Here is a 26,981-nt window from a genome sequence, read left to right as displayed (position 1 = left end):
TTTTATTTCCCTTGCCTTCAGAGACACATCAAGTAAGAAGTTGCTGTGGCCGAGGCCAAAGAGGTTGCTGCCAGTTTTCTCCTGTAGGATCTTGATGGTTTCCTGTCTCACACTTAGGTCTTTCATCCATTTTCAATTTATTTTTGTGTATGGTGTAAGAAAGTGGTCCAGGTTCATTCTTCTGCATGTTGCTGTCCAGTTCTCCCAGCACCATTTGCTAAAGAGACTGTCTTTTTTCCATTGGATACTCTTTCCTGCTTTGTTGAAGATTAGTTGGCCATACATTTGTGGGTCCATTTCTGGGTTCTTTATTCTGTTCCATTGGTCTATGTGTCTGTTTTTGTGCCAATACCATACTGTCTTGATGATTACAGCTTTGTAATACAGACTAAAGTCCGGGATTGTGATGCCTCCAGCTTTGGTTTTCTTTTCAACATTACTTTGGCTATCTGGGGTCTTTTGTGGTTTCATAAAAATCTTAGGATTGTTTGTTCTAGCTCTGTGAAGAATGCTGGTGCTATTTTCATTGGGATTGCAGTGAATGTGTAGATCACTTTGGGTAGTATCAACATTTTAACAATACTTATTCTTCCAATCCATGAGCATGGAATGTTTTTCCATTTCTTTGTGTCTTCTTCTGTTTCTTTCATAAACTTTCCATAGTTTTCAGTGTACAGATCTTTTACCTCCTTGGTTAGGTTTATTCCTAGGTATTTGGTGGTTCTTTGTGCAATTGTAAATGGGATTGATTACTTGATATAGTTTTCTGTTTCTTCATTATTTGTGTCTAGAAATGCAGCTGACTTCTGTACAATGATTTTGTATCCTGCGACCTTGCTGAATTCATGGATCAGTTCCAGCAGTTTTTGGTGGAGTCTTTTCGGTTTCCAAGTAGAGTATCCTTTCATCTGTGAAGAGTGAAAGTTTGACACTTCTGTCAATTTTGGTGCCTTTTATTTTGTTTTCTTGTCTGATTGCTGAGGTTAGTACTTCCAGTGACACCAGTGGTAAAAGGGGACAACCCTGTCGTGTTCCTGATCTCAGTGGCAAAGCTCTCGGTTTTTCCCCATTGATGATGATATTAGTTGTGGCCTTTCATATATGGCTTTGATGATGTTAAGGCATGTCCCTTCTATCCTGACTTTCTTGAGGGTTTTTTAAAGAAAGGATGCTGTTTTTGTCAAATGCTTTTTCTGCATCTATTGACAGAATCCTATGGTTTTTATCCGTTCTTCTATTAATGTGATGTTCATGTTGATTGATTTGCAAATATTGAACCAGCCCTGCAGTCCAGGAATGAACCCCACTTGATCATGTTGAAGAATTCTTTTAATATACTGTTGAATTCGATTTGCTAATATCTTGTTGAGAATTTTTACATCCATTTTCATCAGGTATATTGGCCTGTAATTCTCCTTTTTAGTGGGGTCTTTGGTTTGTGATCAAGGTAATGCTGGCTTCAAAGAATGAGTGTGTGGGGCGCCTGGGTGGCTCAGTCGGTTAAGCGTCTGACTTCAACTCAGGTCACGATCTCACGGTCTGTGAGTTCGAGCCCTGCGTCGGGCTCTGGGCTGATGGCTCAGAGCCTGGAGCCTGCTTCGGATTCTGTGTCTCCCTCTCTCTCTGACCCTCCCCCGTTCATGCTCTGTCTCTCTCTGTGTCAAAAATAAATAAACGTTAAAAAAAATTAAAAAAAAAAAGAATGAGCGTGGAAGCTTTCCTTCCATTTCTATCTTTTTGGAGCAGCTTGTGAATGATAGGTATTAACTCTGCTTTAAATGTCTGGTAGAATTCTCCTGGGAAGTCATCTGGCCCAGGACTCTTATTTGTTGGGAGATTTTTGATAACTGATTCAATTTCTTCACTGGTTATGGGTCCCTTCAAATTTTCTATTTCTTCCCTTTGGAGTTTTGGTAGTGCATGGGTGTCTAGGAATTTGTCCATTTCTTACAGGTTGTCCAGTTTGTTGGCATATAATTTTTCATTGTATTCTCAAATAATTTTTGTATTTCAGCGGTGTTTATTGTGATCTCTCCTCTTTCCTTTGTGATTTTATCTGTTCCCAACCAGATTTTCTCTTTGAGAAATCTGGCTAGGAGGTTATCAATTTTGTTTATTCTTTCAAAATACCAGCTCCTAGATTCATTTATCTGTTCTGTTTTTTGGATTCTATATTGTTTATTTCTGCTCTAATCTTTATTAATTCTCTTCTTCTGGCTTTGGGCTTGTTTTTTTTTTTTTTTTTGTTCTTTTTCTTTTTGCTGCTGTCTTTCTAGTTCCTTTGGTTGTGAGGGTAGTTTCTGTATTTGGAATCTTTCTTGCTTGTTGAGAAAGTTCTGAAATCCAATGTATTGTCCTCTTAGAACTACCTTTGCTGCACCTCAAAGGGTTTTGACTTTCATGTTTTCATTTTCATTCCCTTCCATATGTTTTTAAATTCCTCCTTTAATTTCCTGAATTACCCATTCATTCTTTAGTAGGGTTTTATTTAACCTCCATGTATTTGGGGGCTTTCCAAAATTTTCTTGTGGTTGATTTCAAGTTTCATAGCGTTGTGATCTGAAAATATGCATGGTATGATTTCAATCTCTTTATACTTGTTGAGGGCTGATTTGTGTCCCAGTAAGTGATCTCTTCTGGAGAAAGTTCCATGTGCCCTCAAGAAGAATGTGTATTCTACTTTTGGATGAAAAGTTCTGAATACATCTGTTAAGTCCATCTGTCATTCTGAGCCATTGTTTCCTTATTGATTTTCTAATTATATGATCTGTCCATTGCGGTAAATGGAGTATTAAAGTACCCTACAATCACAGTATTATTATGTATACATTCATTTATGTTTGTGATTGATTTATATATTTGGGTGCTACACACTGGGGGCTTAAACATTTATAATTATTAACTCTTCTTGATGGATACGCCTCTCAATTATGATATAATGCCCTTCTTCATCTCTTGTTATAGACTTTGGTTTAAAATCTAATTTGTCTGGTATAAATATGGCTACTCCAGCTATCTTTTGGTGTCCAATAGCATGATAGATGGTTCTCCATCCCCTCACTCTCAATCTGCAGGTGTTCTCAGGTCTAAAATGAGTTTCTTGTAGGCAACATATAGATGGATCTTATTTTTTTTTTATCCATTCTGATACCCTGTGTCTTTTGATTGGGGCATTTAGTCCATTTACATTCAGAGTGATTATTGAAATGTATGGATTTACTGCCATTGTGTTATCTGCAGGTTTTGTGCTTATGGTGATGTCTCTGGTCCCTTGAAGTCATTGCTGCTTTCCACTCACAGAGTCCCCCTTACGCTCTCCTGCAAGGCTGGTTTAGTGGTCACAAACTCCTTCAGTTTTTGTTTGTCTGGGAAAGCCTTTCTCTCTCCTTCTATTCTGAATGGCAGCCTTCCTGGATGAAGGATTCTTGGCTGCCTATTTTTGCTATTCAGCACATTGAATGTTTCCTGCCACTCGCTTTTGGCCTGCCAAGTTTCAGTGGACAGGTCTGCTACTACCCTTATGTGTCTACCCTTGTAGGTTAAGGCCCGTTTTTCCCTAGCTGCTTTCATAATTCTCTCTTTATCTTTGTATTTTGCAGTTTCACTATGATTATGTCATTTTTTGTTGATTTTGAAGGGAGTTCTCTGTGCCTCTAGCACTTGGATGCCTGTTTCCTTCCCCAGATGAGGGAAGTTCTCAGCTATAATTTGTTCACATAAACCTTCTGCCCCTTTCCTTCTCTTTTCTTCTTCCAGAACTCCTATGATACGGTTATTATTTCATTTCACAGAATCACTTAGGTCTCTAAATCTCCCCTCATGGTCTAGTAATTTCCTTGTCCTCCTTTTTTTCACCTTCATCATTTTCCATAATTTTGTCTTCTATTTCACTTATTCTCTCTTCAACTTCTTCCATCCTTGCTGTCACTGCAGCTGGGTTATTTTGCATCTCATTTACAACATTTCTTAATTCTTCTTGATTATTTCATAGGTCTTTGATCTCTTCAGCAATAGATTCTTTGCTGTCTTCTATACTTTTTTCAAGCCCAGCTATCAGTCTTATGACGGTTTTTCTAAATTATTGTTCAGATATATTGTTTAGATCTGTTTTGAGAAGTTCTCTGGCTGTCATTTCATCCTGGAATTTCTTTTGAAGAGAATTCTTGCATTTCATCATTTTGGCTAGGTTTCTGATTTTTACACATTTTAATAGCTTGTTATGTGTCCTGCACCTGTGAGTCCTACTATATTAAGAATAGGTCATACACTGCCCAGGTCCTGGGACTTCCAGAAGTGTCTGTGGAGTGTGATCATGCACTCTGTTGCATATTTGGCTGTTCTATCCCACTGCTCATGGTGGTGATGGTTTGGACCTTCCACCAGGTGTGTTTTCATTTGTTCATTGAGGGAACCCTGGAAAAAGGAAAGGTGAGAGGAGCCTTATTCCCATACAAAGAGAAAAATGAAAGGGGCATAAAAAAAAGGTCAGGAAGAAAATCAAATAAACTATAAAGTTTATTAACTATAAAGTTAATCCAGAGATGTGTAGAGATAAGTATCTCTGGGGACAGTGGAGAAATGGGTGTGTTCTAAACCCAGATTTGTCTCCTCCTCACCTGTGCCTCCCAGGTGACTTGGATGAGGATATAATCCCGGAAGAGGAAATCATTTCCCGAAGCCAGTTCCCTGAGAGCTGGCTGTGGCGCATAGAGGAACTCACTGAACCTGAGAAAGATGGGTAAGGCTGAGACACCCCCCCACCTTAACCCCCCCACCCCCAGGCCAGCTGCTATAGCGACCCCATCTGGACCACTTCGTTTGCATGCACCCATGCCTCTCTTTTCTGGAATCACTGGGCAACCCCACAACCCAGACTAGAAAAAAAATCAAGAGTCAGGCTCCCTCTGTGTGCCCAGCCCCCACTCCTCCCTCCAACCTACCCCTTGGGGCCCTTCCACACCAGCTCTCCCCCCAGGCCCCTGACACCTGCCTCTTTTTAATACCCCCACTTCTCCTCCATCCAGAATCTCCACAAAGACCATGAATATATTTTTGAAAGACTCCATCACCACCTGGGAGATTCTGGCGGTGAGCTTGTCGAACAAGAAAGGTGAGAGAAGGTGGTGGCCCCATGCTCACGAGTCAGGGATCCCAGGGCCATTGGGCATTTTCTCATCCCATCCAGAGAGATCCCTGTTTCTTGGTGGCTGACACACTGCTCCCAGGTGACAAGTGAGGGTGTCAGATCCTGCTCTGTGGGTGACGAGTCAGCGCTTTTTGTAAATAGATTTTCTTTCGAGAGCAGTTTTAGGTTGGCCGCAAAATTGAGGGGAAGGTACAGAGAGTTCCCACATACATCCAGTCTACCCACCCCCAACGTACACAGTCTCCCCCGCGCAGACGTGCACTATCAGCATCCCTCACCAGCATGGCGTATTCGTGACACTGACACGCCTGTCGTCACCCCAAGTTCATCATTGACATGAGCGTTCACTCTCAGTGTTGTACGATCTACAGGTTTGGACACAGATATAAGGACATATGTCTACCATTGCACTATCATACAGAATAATTTGCAATAACAAACACGCTTAAGGGGTGGTGTTGACAGGGTGATGGGTAAATCCATTAAGAAAATATGAAAGAGGAAGCAGGATGAAATGTATGATTGGAACATCCGTGGTCGGATTGTGAAACCTGGCAAAAAAAAGAAAAAAGAAGAAAAGAAAGGTAACCAGGAGGCTGGGGACCTGACACAGGGAGCTGGGGGCCCTGGCCTAATAGGGGTGGTCTCGGGCAGGCCTGGGAGCAAGGTGAGGAGAGGGAGGCGATAACTTTAAGCCCAGATGAGTAATATGTTCTTGCGATCATTTTGAAAACAAAATGTGAATGCAAAAAAATATATATATAATAATCCATGATGAACAAAATGTCTCCATTGTAAATAGAAGCCACTGGGGCACCTGGGTGGCTTACGTGGGTTAAGTGTCTGACTTCGGCTCAGGTCATGATCTTGCAGTTTGTGAATTTAAGCCCTGCATCGGGCTCTCTGCTGACAGCTCAGAGCCTGGAGCGTGCTTCAGAGTCTGTGTCTTCCTCTCACTCTGCCCCTCCCCTGTTCGCGCTTGGTCTCTCTCTCTCTCTCTCTCTCTCTCTCAAAAATAAATAAACATTAAAACAAAAATTAAAACCATAAGGTAAAAACACAAAGGAGGTATGTTAAAACTCACGAAGGGAAGTATGAATATCTCTTTCATGCGAAACCAATGTGTTTAATAATTTTGTTTTGTTACCATTTATAATACATTACACATCATTATCACTTCCCTTTCCTGGCTTCAAGATGTTCAAAACCTGCGTCTTTGCTTGTCTTGTTTTAACTGAGGGAACTGAAACTGGCAGTTTCTCCTGACCAAGGGAGGGTGGTGCATGCATTCATGGGGCACATACTTTTCCTTTCGTCTGGAGCTCCAGTAACAGCTCAGCACACTTCTGGTCGGTGGCCCCCACCTGCGTTTCAGATCAGAGCATCTCCCTATATCCTCGTTGTCCCTGTTCGCATATGGAGGGCCTGCATGAGGTTTCCTTGAAATAAGAAAGGTTCTTGCAGCTTGAAAAGAGAAAGTTGAAAGGCACAGTTTAGATCCCTGCTTCTGAAAGCCTGCTCCCTGAACCACTAGCAATCTGGCAAAGGTGCTTTCCCTGGGGGGTTGTAGAAATTCAGAATCTTGGACCCCACTCCTGACCTGCTGAATCAGAACCTGCATTTAACATGACCCACGGGGCAGGAAGTGGGGGGTTGTGTGTATCTGGAGGTTGGGGAAGGCCTGTCCTGCACCAGGGTCTCTGCACCTCATCACTGATGTTGTTCAGGGCTGGGTGGTTCTCTGTGGAAGGTTCCCTGTGCAATATCGGATGTTGAGCAGCATTCGCGGCCTCTACCTACAAGACTTCAGGAGCACCCCCGCCCCCGTTGTAACATGTCCCCAAAATATCCCCAGAAGTTGCCCAATGCCCCCTGGGAGTGATGGGGCAGCATCTTAAAGGGCCCTATGGTTTTTCTATTCTGCTCTCTGTACCCTTGTGACATCTTCTCAATACTGTTGTCTTACCAGGTACGATTATATTTTTAAGCTTATTTATTTATTTTGAGAGAGAGAGAGGCAGTATGTTTGAGGGAGGGGAAGATAGAGGCAGAGAGAGAGAATCCCAAGCAGGCTCTGCACTGTCAGCTGTACAGGGCCCAATGCAGGGCTCGAACTCATGAACCATGAGATCATGACCTTGAGCTGAGAACAAGAGTCAGATGTGTAACCGACTGAACCACTCAGGTGCCCTGGTTGATATTTTTTTAATTAATGGGTTTTCTTAATTTTTTTTAATATTTATTTGTTTTTGAGACAGAGACAGAGTGCGAGCGGGGGTGGCGAGGGGCAGAGAGAAGGAGACACAGAACCCGAAGCAGGCTCCAGGCTCTGAGCTGTCAGCACAGAGCCCGACGTGGGGCTCAAACCCACAAACTGTGAGATCATGACCTGAGCCAAAGTCAGACACCCAACCGACTGGGTGGGTCGGGCTCCCCCCCAGCCCTTAGGGGCTCCTAATTAATGAGTTTTGTTAAACAATTTAGGTTTACAGAAACAACTGAGAATTACCACTCACTCCTCAATTCCCCCCAATTCCCGTCTCTAACCCTTTTTTGCATTAGGTGGTACCTTTGCCACAATCCCTGGGACAACACTGATACATTATCATCAGGTGCAGTCAAAAGCTCGGGTCCCCTTTCAGTGATGTACCTTCCATGGGTTTGGACCAACACGCGGTGACATGTAGCTGTCCTTCCAGAGTCACGGAGAGTAGGCGTTTCTCTGCCTCAAACATAACACGGATGGTGTGTCAGAGGTCACTCTGTGTGTGGTTCTCTCTCGCTCCTTCCAGCTTGTTCAAGGGAAAAGCTAAGTCTGGTGCAAGGATGTCCTCATCTCCTCTGTAGGTCTTGACTGACTTGCATTAGCAAGGAGAGAGCAGGTCTGCTTTCTGCAGGCACAGCATGAGCTGGCCAGTATTTAACAAAACAAAACCGTTTTGTTTTCCTGGAGGTAGCCTCCTGTTTGTGGTGCAAAAGCTGGTTTTTCACCCACCAGAGTAAACTAACTCTGGCTTTAAGAATGTGAAAACAGGGGCTGCTGGCTGGCTCAGTTGGAAAAGCCTGTGACTCCTGATCTTGGGATTGTGAGTTCAAGCCCCACATTGGGTGTAGAAATGACCAAAGATAAATAATAAAAATGTAAAAACGAGGAGCACCTGGGTGGTTCAGTTGGTTAAATGTCCGACTTCGGCTCAGGTCATGATCTTGTGGTTCATGAGTTCAGGCTCTGCATCGGGCTCTGTGCCGACAACTCAGAGCCTGGAAGCTGCTTCAGATTCTGTGTCTCCCCCTCTCTCTGCCCCTCCCCCGCTTGCACTCTGTCTCTGTCTCTCAAAAATAAACTTTAAAAAAATGTAAAAACGAATAGCAGATAAGAAATGGTAAATAGCTCCCATGAGTATAACAGATCCCCCGAGGATGGGGGGTTAAGGATGATTAATAATGACCCAAGGTTAGGAAATAATGATTTTGTTCAAGCCTCTATTGTTCCTCACTTCTGAAAAATAACCAAAAAATATATATATTAAATTTTAAGAGATCTTTTTTTAATTAACTCTGTTCAATTGTTTACTTATTTTAGAGAAAGAGAGAGCGAGAGAGACAGGGAGAAAGAGAATCCCAAGCACACTCCCTGCCATCAGCTCAGAGCCTGACACCAGGCTCAAATTCAGGAACTGAGAGATTATGACCCAAGCAGATATCAAGCATCAGACAATTAACTGACTGAGACACACAGTTCCCCAAATTTTAATCATTTCTTGGTGTAACATTATTTTTATTTATTTTTTTAGTGTAACATTTTTAATATGATAATGCTTTTGCAAATTCTGTTTGCATCAACCCTTTGCTTGAATATAACCTAGTAGCTGTTGAATCACAAATTTACCATCGCTTTTGCAGTCATTTTCACTGCCTGTAGATCAGCACTGTCCACCAGAAATACGATGCAAGCTGCATGTCATTTTAAATTTTCTGGGAGCCCCATAAAAAAAGAGGAGGTGAAATCAATTTTATCATACATTTTCTGTAACCAAATATCTCCACAATGTTATTCTTGCAACTTGTGGTAAATACGTTGAAAAAATATGCTGAAAAATATGTTAAAAAAACCCACCATCATGCTAATGATAATGTTATAATAATCATCTATTGATATTTAAGAGTAACCTATTAATATCTCGAAATTGTGAAAGATGCATTTACTTCATCATACTAAGCCTTTGATGTACCATATATTTTATACTTGCAGAACATTTCAATGAGGGTGCTACCATTTTTCTTTTTTAAGATTTTAATTTTATTTGTAAGTCATCTCCACACCCCACGTGAGCTTGAACTCATGGCCCCAGATCAAGAATCACACCCACCATTGACTGAGCCAGTCAGAGGAAAGGCACCCCTAGCCTTTCATTAGAAATACTTTGATCTGTATTGTAGGATTTGCAAAATGTACAGCTGAAAAGGTAGGTTGGCATATGCAAATTGTTCCAAACATGTGTTAAAAAGTTTTCTGAGCTAGCCACATTCCAAGTGCCCAGGAACCAGAGAGAGCTCAGGCTACCATTTTGGAGAGCCCAGGTATGGACCCTTCGGGTGTGCTCGAACCCTTCCCTCTGCACACCTACCTATGAGTAAAACTACAAGAAGAAAATGGAAACCGTACATGAGAGTGACTCCCAGCTGCCACCACTATTGGTAACGTGTCACCTGTGCAATTGTTTAGCCCCTGGGCTTGCACAAACACAGGCTGAGCTTGACACAGCTCCCGCAGTCAGGGGTAAGCACTGAGAGCCTGTCCACCTTCTTCCCTTGACACTCCACTCCTGGGCAGGGATCTGCGTGGCTGACCCCTATGAGGTCACGGTGATGCAAGACTTCTTCATCGACCTGCGGCTACCCTACTCTGTCGTGCGCAATGAGCAAGTGGAGATCCGAGCCGTGCTCTACAATTACCAGGATGTTGGGGAGCTCAAGGTGGGTTCCCAGGGGGGTGGGGGCAGAGGAATGATGGAGAGCTTGGATGGTTGGGGGAGGTGGCTATGGCACCTGCCCCCCTGACTGATATTCTCTCCCTGGCAGGTGCGGGTGGAATTGCTCTACAACCCAGCCTTCTGCAGCCTGGCCACCGCCAAGAAGCGCTACCAGCAGATTCTGAAAATCCCAGCCAAGTCCTCAATGGCTGTGCCTTTTGTCGTCGTGCCTCTGAAGGTCGGTCTACATGAGGTGGAGGTCAAGGCTGCGGTCTACAATCGTTTCATCATGGATGGTGTCAAGAAACCCTTGAAGGTCGTGGTGAGTCCTTGGGGCACCTGCAGTCCCTTGTCCTTTGGGAGAGGCTCCTGTCTCCCCATGCTGTCAACCCAGGTTGGAGACACTGACTCTGAGACACCAAGAGTGTCCAGTGTCCAGCTTAGGATGCTTGGGAGTCCTACAAGTTCGGAAGCAAGGCCAGGATTAGGGTGAGTAAGTGCGAAACACTTACATTTTCACTCTTTCCTAGTGATGAACATTCTCAAATATAATAGGAGATCAAGTCTTCAATAAAAATAAAAGCCTCATATCATCTTTCCTTAATATTTCCAAGCAAAATGTGAGATCATAAGAGCAACAGTGTTTTAATGCAATATTGTAAGGAATCAAAATTAATGCCAAAAAATCCATGATACACAAAAGATCAAAATTTTAAATAGAGACAGTGCCAAGTCAAACCACAATAGGAGCCTGAAGCTAAAGGACAAATGAAGGCCCCCATCTACGTGTCTTTTTTAATGGTTGAAATTGTTTAGTGGTTAATTTTCCCCCGAAATGTTAAAGTCATTGAAAAAATATTGAAACGCTGAAAAGCAAATGCTTTAAAACTGACATTGTTATTTTACAGTGACACGTCTTATTTATACCGAAGCCAGAATTTATTATATTTTTCTTTCCTGACTTTAATGGAACCAAACTCATATTTTTTAGAGTCTATTTTCTGAAAAAAAAATTTGTTTATGCTTATTTATTTTTGAGAAAGACAGAGCATGAGCAGGAGAGGGGGAGAAAGAGAAGGAGACAAAGGATCTGAAGCAAGATCCAGGCTCTAAGCTCTGAGCTGCCACCACTGAGCCCGATGCAAGGTTCAGACTCACCAACCATGAAATCATGATCTGAAGGCAGAGACTTAACCAACTAAGCCACCCAGGCGACCCAAGATTTTATTTTTAAGTAATCCGCTGTGGAACTTGAACTTACAACCCCAAGATCAAGAGTCCCATGCTTTTCCACCAAGCCCCACAGGCACCCCCAGGAGCACAATCTTAATTATCCCTTTTATCAGGGGTCCCAGGGTGGCTCAGTGTGGCACCAATGGGAAGAAACCCCAGAGGGCACCGGAGCCTGCACAAGGCTCCCCAGAGCCAGTGTGTCCACAACTCCCAATTCTGCACCCTCTGATGCTGGTAGCTTGAAATCTACTGTGGCAGGGATGTTCGCCGATGGAAACTGCCAGTGCCACAAATCAGGATCTTTTCTTCCTGGAGAGATGGCTACCAAATGTTTACCAGCATGCCACGGAGGAGACTGGGTCTCCAAAGGAAAATGTGTGCATTAGTACCAGCTTCAAGGAGAATGTGTGATGGAAGGGCACAAACAGCAGCAGTCCAGCATGGAAGGAGAGCTTCACTTGGGACACTGATAATAAGATAGCCCCTAGTTTAACTGAGCGCTTACTAAGTGCCAGGCATTGAACTCAGCACTTTATGCACATTCTTTTATTTTAAGGACATTTGAGAGGCAGTGGGGGTAAACTGACTCCCAGTCACAGAACTAGGATGGGTAATGCCATCGTGCCCATGCCCTGCTGATCAGCTGTGTCTGTTCTTTTATTCACCTGACTTCCCCCTCCTCCATCCCATCCCAACACTGTTCAGCCTGAAGGGATCAGAGTCGACAAAACTGTGGCCGTTCACACACTGGATCCAGAAAACCGGGGTCAAAGTGAGTCATCCACAGCAGAAGGGTGAGACCTGGGGGTGCGGGGTAGGGGATGAATCAGGGCCTTGTGGGAGAGGGTGACGCCATGGGTCCCTCCCATTCCACTGGCAGACGGAGTGCAGCGAGAGGAGGTCCACGCCGCAGACCTCAGTGACCAGGTACCAGACACAGATTCAGAGACCAGGATCCTCCTGCAAGGTGAGCTGCCACTGACCCTCGCCCAGGAAGGCACAGCTCTGGAGAAGGGGACCTAATTTCTCCGAATTCTGGGCACGTATACTACCGTGCGTCCCCTGCCTCCACTACAGCTAGAACAGCAGGCCACCTCCTTGATCTGTTTTATAGAAGGCTCCAGGCAGTATTTAGTTCAGCAAATAGCCTTTGCTGATAGAGAAGCTTAAATGAGAAACAGTATAGTTCAAGAGCAGGAAATTCTGGAACTAATTGCCTGAGTTGGACGACTGGAGCCAGAAGGGAAAAGAAGTTCCTGGAAAAGCACCTTGTAACCTGTAAGCTGTAAGGTTTTGGGGAGAGACCCTTGGTTTTCTCATCTGTGATGGGGTGAATAATAGTACCTATATCAAAGGCTTGTTGAGAGGATTAAATGAGATACTGTCTGATGTTTCTCTAGAACAGCGCCTGGCAACAGCATGAAGCATGATCTAAGTATTGGTGATGATTGTTCTGGAATTAATTTGCCACTTGTGACAAGAGGCTCAGGGAGCAGATTTCTGTGAAGCATAAGACTCCCTTCCCTACAAATGTAGACACCCTCCCCACTCCCCTACCCCCGCCTCCTACTTCCTACCATCACTTCCCCTCAGCCCCCAACTGCCCCTGACCTCTTTGGCACTGGCTGCCTGGAGCCTGGGATCGCTGGGGACAGCCCTGGCCCTTCTCACCCCACCCCATGGTGGGTGAGTTGCTTGAGCCCTGTCCTCCTGCTGGGTTGCAGGGACCCCAGTGGCTCAGTTGACTGAGGATGCCATTGACGCGGAGCGACTGAAGCACCTCATCGTGACCCCCTCGGGCTGTGGGGAGCAGAACATGATAGGAATGACACCCACAGTCATCGCAGTCCATTACCTGGACCAAACGGACCAGTGGGAGAAGTTCGGCCTGGAAAAGAGGCAGGATTCCTTGCAGCTCATCGAAAAGGGTGGGTCTGCCTGGGAGACCCTCTCTGCTCCAGCCACCTCCAGAGCAGGGACACGCCCTTCCTCTAAGTTCCTCCCCTTTCAGGATCCCTTCTTTCCAAAGACCTCCCTTGACCTTTGCCCTCTCTGAGACCTGGGCCCCTCTGAGCCCTCTAGAACTCCCTCTCTCCCTGAGGCCCCCTTGCCTCTCTGAACCCCTCTCCTCTGAGAACTCCTTCCCCTTTTAGAAGCCCCTTCCGCTCTTCTAGCAGACTTCCCTGCTCATCCCTGAGGCCCCTCATTCTTCACTGAACCCCTGTCTCGCCCCTCAGAGAATCCTTGTCCCCTGAGCCCCTCCACTCAGCCCCTGCTCCTCTGGAGACACTTCTGGCTTCCCTGCAGGGTACTCCCAGCAGCTGGCCTTCAGACAAGACAACTCGGCTTTTGCGGCCTTCCAGAACCGGAAAGCCAGCACCTGGTGAGCGGTCTGGCACCCCACTGAGCAAGGCGGCCTTGGGTGGTCCCGCCAGGTCTCGCCCAAAGGGCCCTATGCTATGGACCCTCAGCCCACACAGATGAACCGCCCACCTTGAGCTGCCACGTGGCCTGTGGACATTAAGCGTCCCCTGTGGCTAGGCTGGCGCCTAACTTGGGTGGGGAAGCTGGGCCAGCCTGTAGGCCCCGCCCCTCTCTGCTCATTGGTTTCCTGGAATGGCAGTCTCTGGATCCCGGAGGCGATTGGCTGACGCTTTGTGCCGCCCACAGGCTGACAGCCTACGTGGTCAAGGTCTTCTCTCTGGCAGCCAATCTCATTGCCATCAACTCCCAAGTCCTCTGCGGGGCTGTCAAATGGCTGATCCTGGAGAAGCAGAAGCCTGACGGGGTCTTCCAGGAAGATGGGCCCGTAATTCATCAAGAAATGACTGTAAGAAGCAGGACTTATGGGCATGCTGGGGGAAGGGCGCCTGTAACAGGATAGACATGAAAGGCTACCCCTTCAGCTGAGAGTGTCACTTTCCCATTGCGAAGACCAGAGACCTTCAGAGGCTAGTGCAACACCAAAGTCCCCCCCCCCTTTGCTCTGAAAATATAGAACCCTTCCCAGCTGTGGTTCTCCAAATGTGGTCCCCAGGCCAGTAGCTGCATAATCACCTTCAAACTTGTTATAAAAGTATGTTCTCAATCTAGACTTGAGATGCAGGAATCAGAAAATTCAGGAGGAGGGCCTAGGATTCACAGTTGCTACAACCTCCACTTCCCCTGCCATGAGTTGCCTATGCATGCATAAGTTGGAGAATCACTGCCTTAGCCTGACTTTTCAGACTTCCAGTCTCACACCGTCCCCCTATCCCCATCCACATGCCATCTGCACTGAAAGGAGCCTTGCTCTATCCAGCCACAGGGCCTTTGCACATGCTGTTCTCACTGTCTGGCATGCCAACCCTGGTCATCCTGCAAGGAAATCTTTCCTGATCTCCCCAACTAAGTCACACTCCCACTTTCCAATTTCACTGCCACATCCACTTCTCCTCCTGCACCACTCACCAATTTGTAACGATATGTATACAGGTGAGCCAATTGGTTCACGTCTGTCTCCCCTACTAGATGGGGAGCACTGTGGGGGTGGGACTGGTGTCGGGTTCTTACCCACCATCTTTTCCACAGCATGAGCAACAATTGCTGAATGAATGAATATTGAAGAGTGTGGCCCACCTAGGGAGTGACACTGAGGAGAGACTCACCCGTGCCTTGACATGCTCACCCTACAAGGAGATTGGTCAGCATGTGGGGACATACTGGTGACCCTATCCTTATTTTCCGCTTCCCATCCTAGGGTGGCTTCCGGGAGAACGAGGAGAAGGATGTAGCCCTCACAGCTTTTGTTCTCATTGCGCTGCAAGAGGCTAAAGAGTTTTGCAATGATCAGGTCAACGTAAGTGTCCGCCCACCCTCTCCTCCTCTCACCTACCCAGGGCACATCCACCTTGGAGGGTGGGCTGTTGCATTCAGGTGATTCCCGGTCCTCCCAGTGCAATAGCAGCCACCACAGCAGCCATAATGCCCATAAAACCATAATAATTCCCAGCATTTTTTGTGCATTTAACTAAGATGCTCATCTAAGTGTTGCACATGCTAAGTCCTGTAATCCTTCTAAGAGTTCGAGACGTAGGCTACTCTTCTTATCCCCAGGTTACAGAGGAGAAAACTAAGACAGAAAGAGATCAAAGAATGGGTCCTTTCTGTCTGCTTTACCCTGTCCAGAGAGTGTCAGCCAATTTCAACAAAAGCCCCCTCAGCCTGCTTTCCCCATCACTGCTACATGATCAGTGCAGCATACCTTGCTGCTTCCCTGAAGAAAAGGCACAACCCAGACCCAAGAACACATCAAGGCTACTCTCTTAGTTCAGGAGATCTTTTAGGAAATTTTCCAAGGGGCCCATGACCCCAAAAAGGAAATGATTACAAATATTGGCTCACGGCTGTCTCTTTTTCCTCTGGTTTTGGTTCTGAAGCAGAGAAGCTTAGAAAGATGGACTCCCCAGAGTCTCTGCAATTACTCCCTCTGCTTTGTCCTGGAGTTTGAGAGTGGTTTGTTTGACCTTAGCTTGCCAAGTTAGAGAGCCCAGGATTTTGCCTCAGACAGCTGCCCCTCCCTTCATCGGACTCAAGATAGAGGGGACAGGGCTGTTGACTTGAGGGCCTCAGAGGGACCCAGGCCGTTCTGGGCCCAATAATTCCTCTCTCCCTGCCACCCAGCCTGCCCAGCAGAACTTGGCTGCCTTCCTTGGGGAAATAGCCAGACCAAACCTAGAGCTTTCAGATTCCCATGGGGGAAATTCTGATTGGCCCACCCGGGGTCAGGTGGTCATACCTGGGCCAATCAGCTGAGGGCAGGAAGTAGGTCTTACTGGGCAAATATGGCTGCTTCCACTGTGGCCGAGTGAATGAAAGACCAAAGTTTCTGCAAAAGTTAAGAGTAGATGGAGGGCAGGCAGCTGGCAGGGAAAGGATTAGTTTCTTCTGCAAGGCACCAACATTTTCTTCTACAAAATGGCAACACTATGCCTGAGTATAGCATAGGCTGTAGACCCAGATTACTGGGACGCAGATTACTGGGAAGAGTGTGCTGAGATCAGTCTGTGAAAGCCAACCGTTAAACTTCCAGGAATGTCACAAGCTAGTTGTTAAACACAATCATTCGTTTCAAGCAAATTATGTAAACTGGCTTTAGACTAAACGCTAAGCATTAAAAGCAAAGGTAAGAAACGCTCAAAACTCATCACTTCCTGATTGTTTTATTACTTTCCCTCATTATCTATGACAAATCTATCCATCTCGGGGTTATGTACCTATAAGGTGGAAATGCTATCTAATTCTGTGCTACTGCCCCCCTCCCCCCAACTCTGCATTCACTGACTCCACATAGTTTGAATTTGGCCACGGTAATATTTACACCAAGAAAGTTGGCGAACACTGCACATCATGGCTTCCTCCTTCCATCATCTCTCTGGGTCTCAATCTTGTCATTCGTGCAGTAGAGATGATGATGAAAATAATGCCAACCCCATGGGATCCTGAAGTTCAGCGATTGCCTGTGTGACTGCCATATAGTAAGTGTTAGCTGTGAAGCTGATGATTAGAGAAGAGGTTTCCCAGTGGGGTGCTGAAGCTGGGTCATACTAGGTCATGAGTGTCTATCTGCGACACATATTCTCCCCTTTATGTTCAGGGCCATTACGTTGGTAGCTTGAAATTGCCCACAGTGGGAGCATTTACACCACAGTAATTGGCAGGCGATAAAACAGACCCCTGGCCCCCATACACACTCTGGAGAGCTGGTGCGTAAACTGTTACCAGTACACCACTGGGTATATAAACTCTCCCAGGCACATCAAGTTCACGGTGACTAAAATGTCTGGAAAATCCAAAAAAGAAAAAAGAAACAAAAGATCCAAAACAAATATGTCCCAAGGACAGAAAGCATCCTGGTACCCAGGAAGTGGCACTTGTGTGATCCTTACCAGCTCTTTGTGGCAGCAGTATGCACCTTACCAGAGAACCCAATCCTCTTTCTCACAGAGCCTGGAGCGCAGCATCACTAAGGCCGGAGATTATATTGAATTCCACTATAGGAACCTGCGGAGACCATATTCTGTGGCCATTGCAGGCTACGCCCTGGCCCAGTCAGGCAGGCTGGAGAAAGACCTCTTTGAAAAATTTCTGAGCGCAGCCAAAGGTGAGTGGCAGCCTGGTGAGGTAAAGAGGCATGCATGGCCAGGGTTTGGGGGTGGTCATCTTGAGCTGGCATGTGGCTCTAAGCTATGCTACGATGGGCAGCTTCAGGTTGAGCTGGAGTGGATGGTGCTAAGCCCTGCTTGGTGAATGGCTCTGAGGTGTGAGAAATCCTCACTGTAAGCTACACAAGAAGGTAGCATCATTCATTCAACAGCTATGTTTTGAGCACTTGCTATGACACAGGAACAAGGACGTGGGCTCTGACATCAGACAGACCCACATTCAAATCCCCCTCTGCCACATTCTCACTGTGCGACTTTGTAAAAGTCACGGACCCTCCCTGGACCTCATCTGAAGAAGATACTTACATCATAGGTGGTTGACAAGATTGAAGGAGTAATGTAGGTAGAAGGTCTAGCATACAGTGAGAGCTCTATTCCAATGTTGTTGTCGTCATTATCTCAAGGGTAATTAGGATTAGATAAGATAATGCCATAGGGAATTTAGCACAGTGCCCAGCACACAGTGAGCACTTAATCATTGGCTCAGGTAATATACTGCATCAGGTTTGCACTCACTGATGTAACATATGTCAGGACATATACTGAGGTGGTTTAGCACAATGGAAGCTTGTTGTTGGTGGACAGCTCTCTTCCAGACAGTCATGTGGAGATCTGGGCCTCTATCTTTTCATGACTTTGCCACCACGGGGTGCTTGGGATCCACTCCATCTAAGCATAAGGGGAAATGGTCAGGTGGATTGTTTAAGGGAGGTAGACCAGGCATGGAAGGGGCCCCTAACATTGCCAGTGTCCATGCCATCATCCAGAGCTCGGTTGTGTGTCCATACCTGCCTACAAAGACTTTTGGGAGATGTAGTCCAACTCTCTGCCCAGGAAATGAGGGGACAGGTTTTTTTTTTTAATGTTCATTTATTTTTGAACAAGAGAGCGCAAGCATGGGAGGGGCAGAGAGAGAAGGAGACAGAGAGTGCAAAGCTGGCTCTGTGCTGACAGCAGACAGCCTGATGAGGCGCTCAAACTCATGAACCTTGAGATTGTGACCTGAGCCAAAGTTGGACACTCAACCAACTGAGCCATCCAGGCACCCCAGAGGAGTGAATGCTTCTTACTGTCAGTCTCTGCCACAAGTGCTTTTGTGGGCACTTGGGACATCACAGTGAATACAGCACAGCTCCTGCCATCATGGCTCGCACTCCAGTTGAGGAAAGAAATGAGTTAATAGATTGATATAGAACATCATACTTCTGGGACAGGACAGCACAGGATGTTTTGAGAGACAGAAGGGAGGACCTCACCTACTCTTGGGGTGCCATTGAAGCTGAATTGTGCAGGATGGGATTAAGCAGGAATGGGTGGAGAAAAGGTGCTCCAATAGAGGGTACAGAATACGAAAAGGCCCAGGAAGTAAGAATGAGCATGGAAAATTTAGGGAATCTGTAAATCAGTGGGGCTGCAGATGAGCATTTCAATGGAGGAGTGAAGGTTAATGAAGGAAAAGAGTAGGCAGGAGCCAGCTAGTGAGTGCCTTGGGTGTCAGTCAGGACATGTGAACAAGAAGTTCTAGTGTGAGTCTAGCATGAGTCTTTTCCGACTTTTCTCTGAGCCATCTCCTCGCTGGACAGTGCAATCAGCATGGGGGTGGGGGTTCTCTCTACAGAGAGGACAAGGTGGGAGGAGCCTGGCAAGAAGCTCTACAGTGTGGAGGCCACATCCTATGCCCTCTTGGCCCTGCTGGTGCTCAAAGACTTTGACTTTGTACGCCCCGTCGCAACCTGGCTCAATGAGCAGAGATACTACGGAGGGGGCTACGGCTCCACCCAGGCAAGTGACCCCATATCCCCCAGGCACCTACATGCCTACCTCCTCTGGCTTCCCACTGGCCTCCCAGAGAAGATGTTAAGACTCAGAGGGGCAGCCCTTCTGTCCACAAGCCAGAGTGGCTGGAGTGGATTTTTAGCCGTGAATGCACTGGTGGAGTCTACACTACATGCTGAATGCCCAAACTGTGTTCCGAACCTCCTAAGATCTAGACCGTGTTCTCAGTTCCGCCAGGCTCCCAGTGTTAGCTCATATCTTCCTGTGGGCTCTAGACCATGTTTCAGTTCTACTAGGCTCCCAGTGTTAGTTCATCTTACTGTGGGTTCCAGACCATGTTCTCGGCTATTCTAGGACATCATCCAAGCCTCTCTGACCCTGGTTGGTGGGATCTAGAACATGGTTTTTAATAACCTCAGGCTCCAGTTTGACCCCCTTTCTTTCTGGTGATCTGTCAGTCACATTCTCAGTGTCCCTTTTGGATTCTAGGTCATATGGTCAGTATCTCCAGGCTCAACTTCATTTTTTTTTTTTTTTACAACTAAGTTCTAAACACATTCTCAGTGACTCCAAACCCTTGTCTTAGACTCTCCTGTGGATGGGGCTAGGCCATATTCTCAGTGTTGCTAAAGTTTCATTTTGATGCCTGCAATTTCTGGTGAATTCTAGACCCCTTCTCAGTCTGCCAAGCTCTTGTCTAAGTCTCTGTCTCTTGGAGAATCTAGGACATGTCTTCAGTGTATAACAACCCCTAATCTTATCCTCACTTTCTCTAGGGCAGGGGTTCCTAGGCTAAAGTGTCAATATCCCCCACCCTCTGACATGAGTCTCTTCCTTCTACAGTGGGTTCTAACCCCTTTCTCAGTCTCCTGGCTCACCCTCGTTCTTTCTCATGGGTTCTAGGCCACCTTCATGGTGTTCCAAGCCTTGGCCCAATACCAGAAGGATGTCCCTGACCACAAGGACCTGAACCTGGAAGTATCCATTGAACTGCCCAGCCGCAACTCTCTCATCAAGCACACCATCCTCTGGGAATCTGCTAGCCTCCTGCGGTCAGAAGAGGTACAGCTGCTTAGCCAAACCCTTGCTGTCCCCCTTCATACCAGCCAGGGTTTGCCAGAGGCAAGAGATAGGGCAGTTGCAGCTAGGGGAGGGCTTGGTACCAATACCTTCTCTCCTCTCTCCTTTCTCCCTGCAGACCAAGAAAAATGAGGATTTCGTAGTAACAGCTAAAGGGAAGGGACAAGGCACCTTGTCGGTAAGGAACAGGAACACACACAAGCTTGGCCCGCCTTCTCTCAGCCCCTCTGGCCCCGAGGGACCCTCTTCTCAACTCAAGTGGGCTGACACTGCATTGCCCTGTGATCTCACCAGGTGGTGACAATGTACCATGCCAAGCTCAAAAGCAAACGCACTTGCAAGAAGTTTGACCTCAGGGTTGATATACGACGAGCTCCTGAAGATGGTAAAAGAGTTAAGACCCTACCTGTTACCCTTCCCCCGCCCTCATTCTAATGTCTGCCTCCTTCCTGAGTTGGGACCCAGGGACACCCCCCTCCCATTCTTCTGTCTGTGTTTCTAGTCAAGAGGCCTCAGGAAGCCCTGAACACCATGATCCTTGACATCTGTACCAAGTAAGTGATGGGTCACTGGGGGTCATCTTGGCCATTCCTCTGTCTATAGCAAGACTTCTCTTTTCCATGACCTAATCCTTTCTAAGAGCGTATTGTGCATCTGGTATTGTCTGAAGTACCTGCCAGGAGGTGGGTACCCCAGGCAGTCCTCACTTTGCATTGGCAGTCCAACACGAGCGATGGCCCCATAACCTGAAATTATTCAAGCAGTGTCAACAAATCAGTGGGGGAATTTGCCATTGTTGCATGACCTTTAAAGCGTTTATCACAGCTTCAGAACTCTCAAAATGCCAGTTAGGAAGGTACAGAGAAATGGAAATTACAGTAACATGAGAATTTGTTTAGCATGCTATAAACTACAACATTAGAACATGGAGATAACAAGCAATTCTTGTTCTCCTTTGTAAAACACTTACCAAAAGTGCTGTGGGTCTTCCTTCTGTTGTGTCACTTGGGATAAGGACTGAGCCGGCATCTTTCCTATGACATAGTGAATTGTCACGCTCCCTTCTAAGTTAGGTCAGCTTCCAACTCTAATCTTTTGAGCAGCCGATGTCACAAGACAGCCGGTCGGTCCCTCCAATGGCAGCAAGGGTGACATTCGCACAGTCTGCTGTTCCTTCTCTAACTCCATTTCTGTGCTTTCAAATTTTACCTCCAGTGTCTTCATTTCTCTGCTGCCTTTCATCTTGGCTGGCAGATCCCTCTGCCAGTTGACCAGTTTTGTGAAACGTCATGCGGCTTATCCCTGGGAGATAAGGAAGTACCACAACCACAGGCCTTGCTATCTGTGCATGAACTGCTCAGTGACCCATCACGGACAGACTTTGAAAGGAATGACGTGATTGGTCACTGACCGTGATGCGTGTCTGTGATTTGCACAATGATTGGTGGACCCAAGATCCAGAGAGAAGATTTGTGCTCGTACTTTATGCAATTGACTACTGTACCCTGGTGCTGGGGGCCTGGCGTTATTGAGCTAGACCATGGTAACATTTTCTCGTCTGCATTTTCTGGACGAATTGAGGCATGGAGAGGTCAAGCGACTCATCAAATGTCATATGGAGCTGGGATTTGAACCCGTGCAAAGGGGCTCCAGAGCCTGAGCTTTTAGTCACCTTGACCTTGACACTGCCTTTCCTTCATTCCATTTGGGGAATGTTTCCCACAATCTAATATCCTTCTGTGCTGCTGTGTGGGAACCAGTAACCCCAGTCTCTGACCAGACCCCCTTGTACAGACACTGTGCCCCAGGGCTGACCCTACCCTGGGACCCAAGTGCCCTCCCCCTGCCCTATACAGGTACCTGGGAGAGCAGGATGCTACCATGTCGATCCTGGATATATCCATGATGACTGGCTTTTCTCCTGACACTGGTGACCTTGACCTGGTATGAAGGGCTTGGGCTTGGGGGCTGGCATCAGTGGACAAAGGCTTGAGGGCAATTTTCACAAGTCTTACCCTTCCGCAGCTGAGCAACGGCGTTGACAGATACATCTCTAAGTATGAGCTTAACAAGGCCTTCTCCAATAAGAACACCCTCATCATCTACCTGGACAAGGTAAGGCTTCCGATGGGGATCTGACCTCCAACAGACTGGCCTGCATCTGGTGCACATGAGGCCCAAGCAGGGGCCCAAGCACAGACTGCTGCTGCTAGGTGGTGGAGGGAAGGGGCATATAAAGTAAGGTGAACAACCCAGGTCATCTCATCTTTTCTAAGCAGCTTACCTTCTGACCAGTCTCCTTCCAACCTCATTTTATACTTGCTTCCTCCAACTTCTTCTCATCATAGTCCTAAACAACTTTTGAAGGGTGCCACTTGGGTTTAAAAAATAAAGTGCTCAGTGCTGAAAAGCATTCCCCTTGCTCCGCACCCCCTGGGTTTTCTCTCTCCGTGTTTGCTCTCCATCTGACTTTCTGTCACTGCCTTCCTCTCTAACATTGACTTGAGCTTCCTCCTCTCCCCTACTTACATCTTTCCGTTTCCCTATCTTCACATGCCCCCTGCTAACTTCCAAAAGTCCCAAAGTCCCCTCACCCCATATTAGTCAGCATAAGTAACACTAGCTGCTGTAATAAACCTCTCGAGAATATGAGGGTCCCAACACAAGAGTCTTGTGCCTCCCACTCAGGTAAAGTCCAGTTGGGAGGCTAAGGGAAGGGTTTTCTGCTCCACACAGTAAGTCAGGGATCCGCTCACATCCCTTCTTGGGGCTCTGCAATCCCTAGGATCTTAGAGTCCTCTGCTGGACCCCTCCTCCCTGGAAGAAAAGAGGATTGTGCATGAGCTAGTGGTTGACGTTTTCTTGTACTGGAGTTTTTGTGCACTTAAATTTTTATAGGATTCCAACCTTACAGGGAAATTGCAGAGCAGTAAAACACACTTCCATATACTCTCTACCCAACTTCATTAAGTGCTAGCCTGTTCCTCCAAGTACACCTGTCTATGCATATCTATTTCTGTTTCTCTCTCTCTCCCTTTCTTTGTCTTTATTTTTTCAGCTTGAATGGGGTATCATTGACATATAAAATTGTGTAAGTTTAAGGTGCACAACATAATGATTTGATGTATGTGTATATTGGGAAATGATCACCACCATAAGTTTACTTAACACATTTATTACTTCTCATAGTTTTAATGCATGCGTGTGTGTGTGTGTGTGTGTGTGTGTGTGTGTGTGTGATGAGAACTTTTAAGATCTAGCCTCTCAATAAGTTTTTCTTTTAAATTTTCTAATGTTTATTTATTTTGAGAGAGACAGAGAACACAAGCAGGGGAGGGGCAGAGAGAAGTAAAGACAGAATCCCAAGAAGGTTCTGTGCTGTCAGAGCAGAGCCCAATGTGGGGCTCAGAGTCACAAACCCATGAGATCATGACCTGACCTGAGATAAAGAGTCGGATATTTAACCGACTATGCCCTCCTGATGCCATCCCATAACAACTTTTAAATATAGCAATCAGTATCATTAACCATGGATGTTTTTATGGGCAGAGACAGCAGTCCGGTGGCCAGAACTGATCAATCACATGGCCACACTAAACTAGGAAAGGAAGCTGACAGGGATAATGTAGCTGTGAGCCTTGGCGAAGTGGAAAATGGCTGTGTTGAAGTGCTCATCAGTCTTTTGGTGGAGACTCCTGCTCCCTCACTTTCTCCACCACTGTTCTAGCCCCCAGGACCCTATGCTGGGCTCCGTTCTATGTTGCCCCACTGACCAGCCTCCTCATTCCCCCCAGATCTCACAGGACCTGTTGCCCCACTGACCAGCCTCCTCCTTCCCCCCAGATCTCACACGACCTGTCGCCCCACTGACCAGCCTCCTCCTTCCCCCCAGATCTCACACGACCTGTCGCCCCACTGACCAGCCTCCTCCTTCCCCCCAGATCTCACAGGACCTGTCGCCCCACTGACCAGCCTCCTCCTTCCCCCCAGATCTCACAGGACCTGTCGCCCCACTGACCAGCCTCCTCCTTCCCCCCAGATCTCACACGACCTGTCGCCCCACTGACCAGCCTCCTCCTTCCCCCCAGATCTCACACGACCTGTCGCCCCACTGACCAGCCTCCTCCTTCCCCCCAGATCTCACACGACCTGTCGCCCCACTGACCAGCCTCCTCCTTCCCCCCAGATCTCACATGACCAGGAGGACTGTCTGACCTTCAAAGTGCACCAGTACTTCAACGTGGGGCTTATCCAGCCCGGGTCGGTCAAGGTGTATTCCTATTACAACCTGGGTGAGCAGCCCACCTAGGGTCTGGGGGGCTGGGGGGCCTGAGGGTCCAAGGGATCCGTGCGAGGCGGGGGCCTGAGGTCCCAGGGTTGGGGACCTGGCCTCTCCAGGTCTGAGGGACTGGAGCTGGGACTCCAAGCCCCTGGGTCTCTGGGCCGGAGGCCCTAGCCCTCTGACACCTCCCTGCTACTCTGCCCACAGATGAGAATTGCATCCGGTTCTACCACCCAGACAAAGACGACGGGTTGCTGAGCAAGCTCTGTCACAAAGACATGTGCCGCTGTGCTGAGGGTGGGTGCAGAGAAGCATGGAAGGGTGGACACACACCCCTGGATCCTCCTTCCATGGGGGTGGCCCAAGGGGGCTCTGAAAGCCCACACCCAGTGGACACCCACACGGACCCAGAGGCGGGGGGCCCTGGACAACGCATGTAATACAACCATGTCCCCCCACTCATCCACCACACAGAGAACTGCTTCATGCACCCGATGGATGAAAAGATCACCCTGGACGACCGTCTGGACAAGGCCTGTGAACCAGGAGTAGACTACGGTGAGTGGGCACGTGCATGTGGGTGCCTGGGTGAGCGACACTGTGTGGCCATAGCTGTGTGTGTGACTGGCTGTGAGTGCCCCTGGCTGCATATGGCTATACGTCAGGCTGTGGTTGCAGCCCATGTGTGTGTGGGTGTAAATGTGTTATGAGGGGCCATGAGTGCATGGGGAGCCATGCTAATGAGTCGGCCGGGTGTGCAGCCAGTGTGAGAGCGGATATGCTTGTCTGTCCCTTGTGTGTGTGACATTGTAGTCGTGCCAAGCCATGGAGATAAGAGACAGTGCTTGTGGGGGACAGTGGATGGGAGGCTATGCATAGGACTCCACTGTGGTGACTGTAATTGTGCACATGGCCGTGTGTGGCTGTGTGACGTGGTGGTTGTGGGAACACATGTGGCAGGTGTGTTACTGGGGGGCAGGGACTGTTGCACGTGTGGCTGTGACCCTGCATGTGTCTGCTTGGGGACGCCATATGCCCAGGTGCTCCTGCAGCTGAGGGTCCCCGCAGCCCCCCTTGCCTGTGACCCCACCGTCCTTCCCCTCCTCCCCCATCAGTGTACAAGACCAGGCTTCTCAAGAAGGAGCTGTCAGAAGACTTTGATGATTACGTAATGGTCATCGAGCAGATCATCAAATCAGGTCAGCCCTGCAGTCTGTGTTCTGTCTTTCCACTTCCTTCTTGCTGGTTCCCTGCCCTCCCCCACTCAGCGTCCCTGTCCGTCCCTTCCAGGCTCTGATGAGGTGCAGGTTGGGCAGGAGCGCAGGTTCATCAGCCACATCAAGTGCAGAGAAGCCCTGAAGCTGCAGGAGGGGAAACACTACCTCATGTGGGGCATGTCCGCCGACCTGTGGGGAGAGAAACCCAAGTGAGTGTCAGCCCTGTGCATCCCCACCCCCCGCAGTGGGCCGCCCCTTCCCATGCTTTCCCTGCCCTGATCCTGACCTGCCGTCCTCCCTGCAGCATCAGCTACATCATTGGGAAGGACACTTGGCTGGAACAGTGGCCAGAGGCTGATGAATGCCAGGATGAGGAGAATGAGAAGCTGTGTCAAGACCTGGCCAACTTCACTGAGAACATGGTTGTCTTTGGCTGTCCCAACTGACCCCTGCCCACAGTCCCCACAATAAAGCTTCCCTGTGAGTTCATGGGTCTCCCAAAGTCGGAAGGTCTTGGAGAGGGAGGAAGAGGCAGCTGTGATCCCCTGCTTCCTCCCCTGCAACTCCTTCCTCCCTGTGGATCACCTGCACGTTTGCTTCCTCCCCCGGGGAGCCCGCGCCCACATGCACCTGCACTGCACCCGCACGTAGTCTGAAGTGAGCCTGCATTTGCGCCAAGTGCTCACCTACTTGCTTTCTTTCCACCTGCATCGAGACCTGTGTGTCCTCTGCCTCCTCCCCGGGTCCTCACCAGTATCTTCACTTACATCCTTCTCTCATCCACTGTGTGGGTACCAGTATCCTCACCTGCTGTACCCCAGCCCTCACGAGCATCATTATGCATGAGGGCTCCACAGTCCTCTGCCTCCTCACCTTCCTCCCACCTGGATCCTCCACCTCCTCACCTTCCTCCCACCTGGATCCTCTGCCTCCTCACCGTCCTCCCATCTGGATCCTCCCCTCCTCACCTTCTTCCCACCTGGAACCTCTTCCTCCTCACCTTCCTCCCATCTGGACCCTCACTCTCCTCACCTTCTTCCCACCTGGACCCTCACTCTCCTCACTGTCCTC

At 47.8% G+C, this 26,981-nt stretch overlaps 1 protein-coding gene across 1 annotated transcript in view; it reads left to right on the top strand.

Annotated features, from left to right (window-relative positions):
* LOC109261021 (complement C3) overlaps window positions 1-26,397 on the top strand; it is a 39,882-nt gene extending 13,485 nt beyond the window's left edge. The window contains exons 18-41 of the mRNA XM_053898203.1: window positions 4,630-4,738; window positions 5,025-5,110; window positions 9,981-10,123; window positions 10,229-10,441; window positions 12,058-12,124; window positions 12,233-12,319; window positions 13,077-13,280; window positions 13,660-13,735; window positions 14,023-14,182; window positions 15,092-15,190; window positions 17,338-17,494; window positions 19,174-19,337; window positions 20,235-20,393; window positions 20,530-20,589; window positions 20,706-20,796; window positions 20,914-20,965; window positions 22,268-22,355; window positions 22,437-22,526; window positions 24,598-24,703; window positions 24,901-24,990; window positions 25,168-25,251; window positions 25,809-25,892; window positions 25,984-26,119; window positions 26,215-26,397. Coding sequence (XP_053754178.1) covers window positions 4,630-4,738; window positions 5,025-5,110; window positions 9,981-10,123; window positions 10,229-10,441; window positions 12,058-12,124; window positions 12,233-12,319; window positions 13,077-13,280; window positions 13,660-13,735; window positions 14,023-14,182; window positions 15,092-15,190; window positions 17,338-17,494; window positions 19,174-19,337; window positions 20,235-20,393; window positions 20,530-20,589; window positions 20,706-20,796; window positions 20,914-20,965; window positions 22,268-22,355; window positions 22,437-22,526; window positions 24,598-24,703; window positions 24,901-24,990; window positions 25,168-25,251; window positions 25,809-25,892; window positions 25,984-26,119; window positions 26,215-26,356 — 2,747 coding nt within the window. The 3' untranslated portion in view covers window positions 26,357-26,397. The remainder of the gene's footprint in view (window positions 1-4,629; window positions 4,739-5,024; window positions 5,111-9,980; window positions 10,124-10,228; window positions 10,442-12,057; window positions 12,125-12,232; window positions 12,320-13,076; window positions 13,281-13,659; window positions 13,736-14,022; window positions 14,183-15,091; window positions 15,191-17,337; window positions 17,495-19,173; window positions 19,338-20,234; window positions 20,394-20,529; window positions 20,590-20,705; window positions 20,797-20,913; window positions 20,966-22,267; window positions 22,356-22,436; window positions 22,527-24,597; window positions 24,704-24,900; window positions 24,991-25,167; window positions 25,252-25,808; window positions 25,893-25,983; window positions 26,120-26,214) is intronic.
* Window positions 26,398-26,981: the final 584 nt, after the last annotated feature.

Source organism: Panthera pardus, unplaced genomic scaffold, assembly GCF_024362965.1.
Source record: "Panthera pardus isolate Hobbes unplaced genomic scaffold, ASM2436296v1 HiC_scaffold_8, whole genome shotgun sequence".
NCBI lineage: Eukaryota > Metazoa > Chordata > Mammalia > Carnivora > Felidae > Panthera > Panthera pardus.
This window is presented reverse-complemented; position numbering and strand designations above follow the sequence as displayed.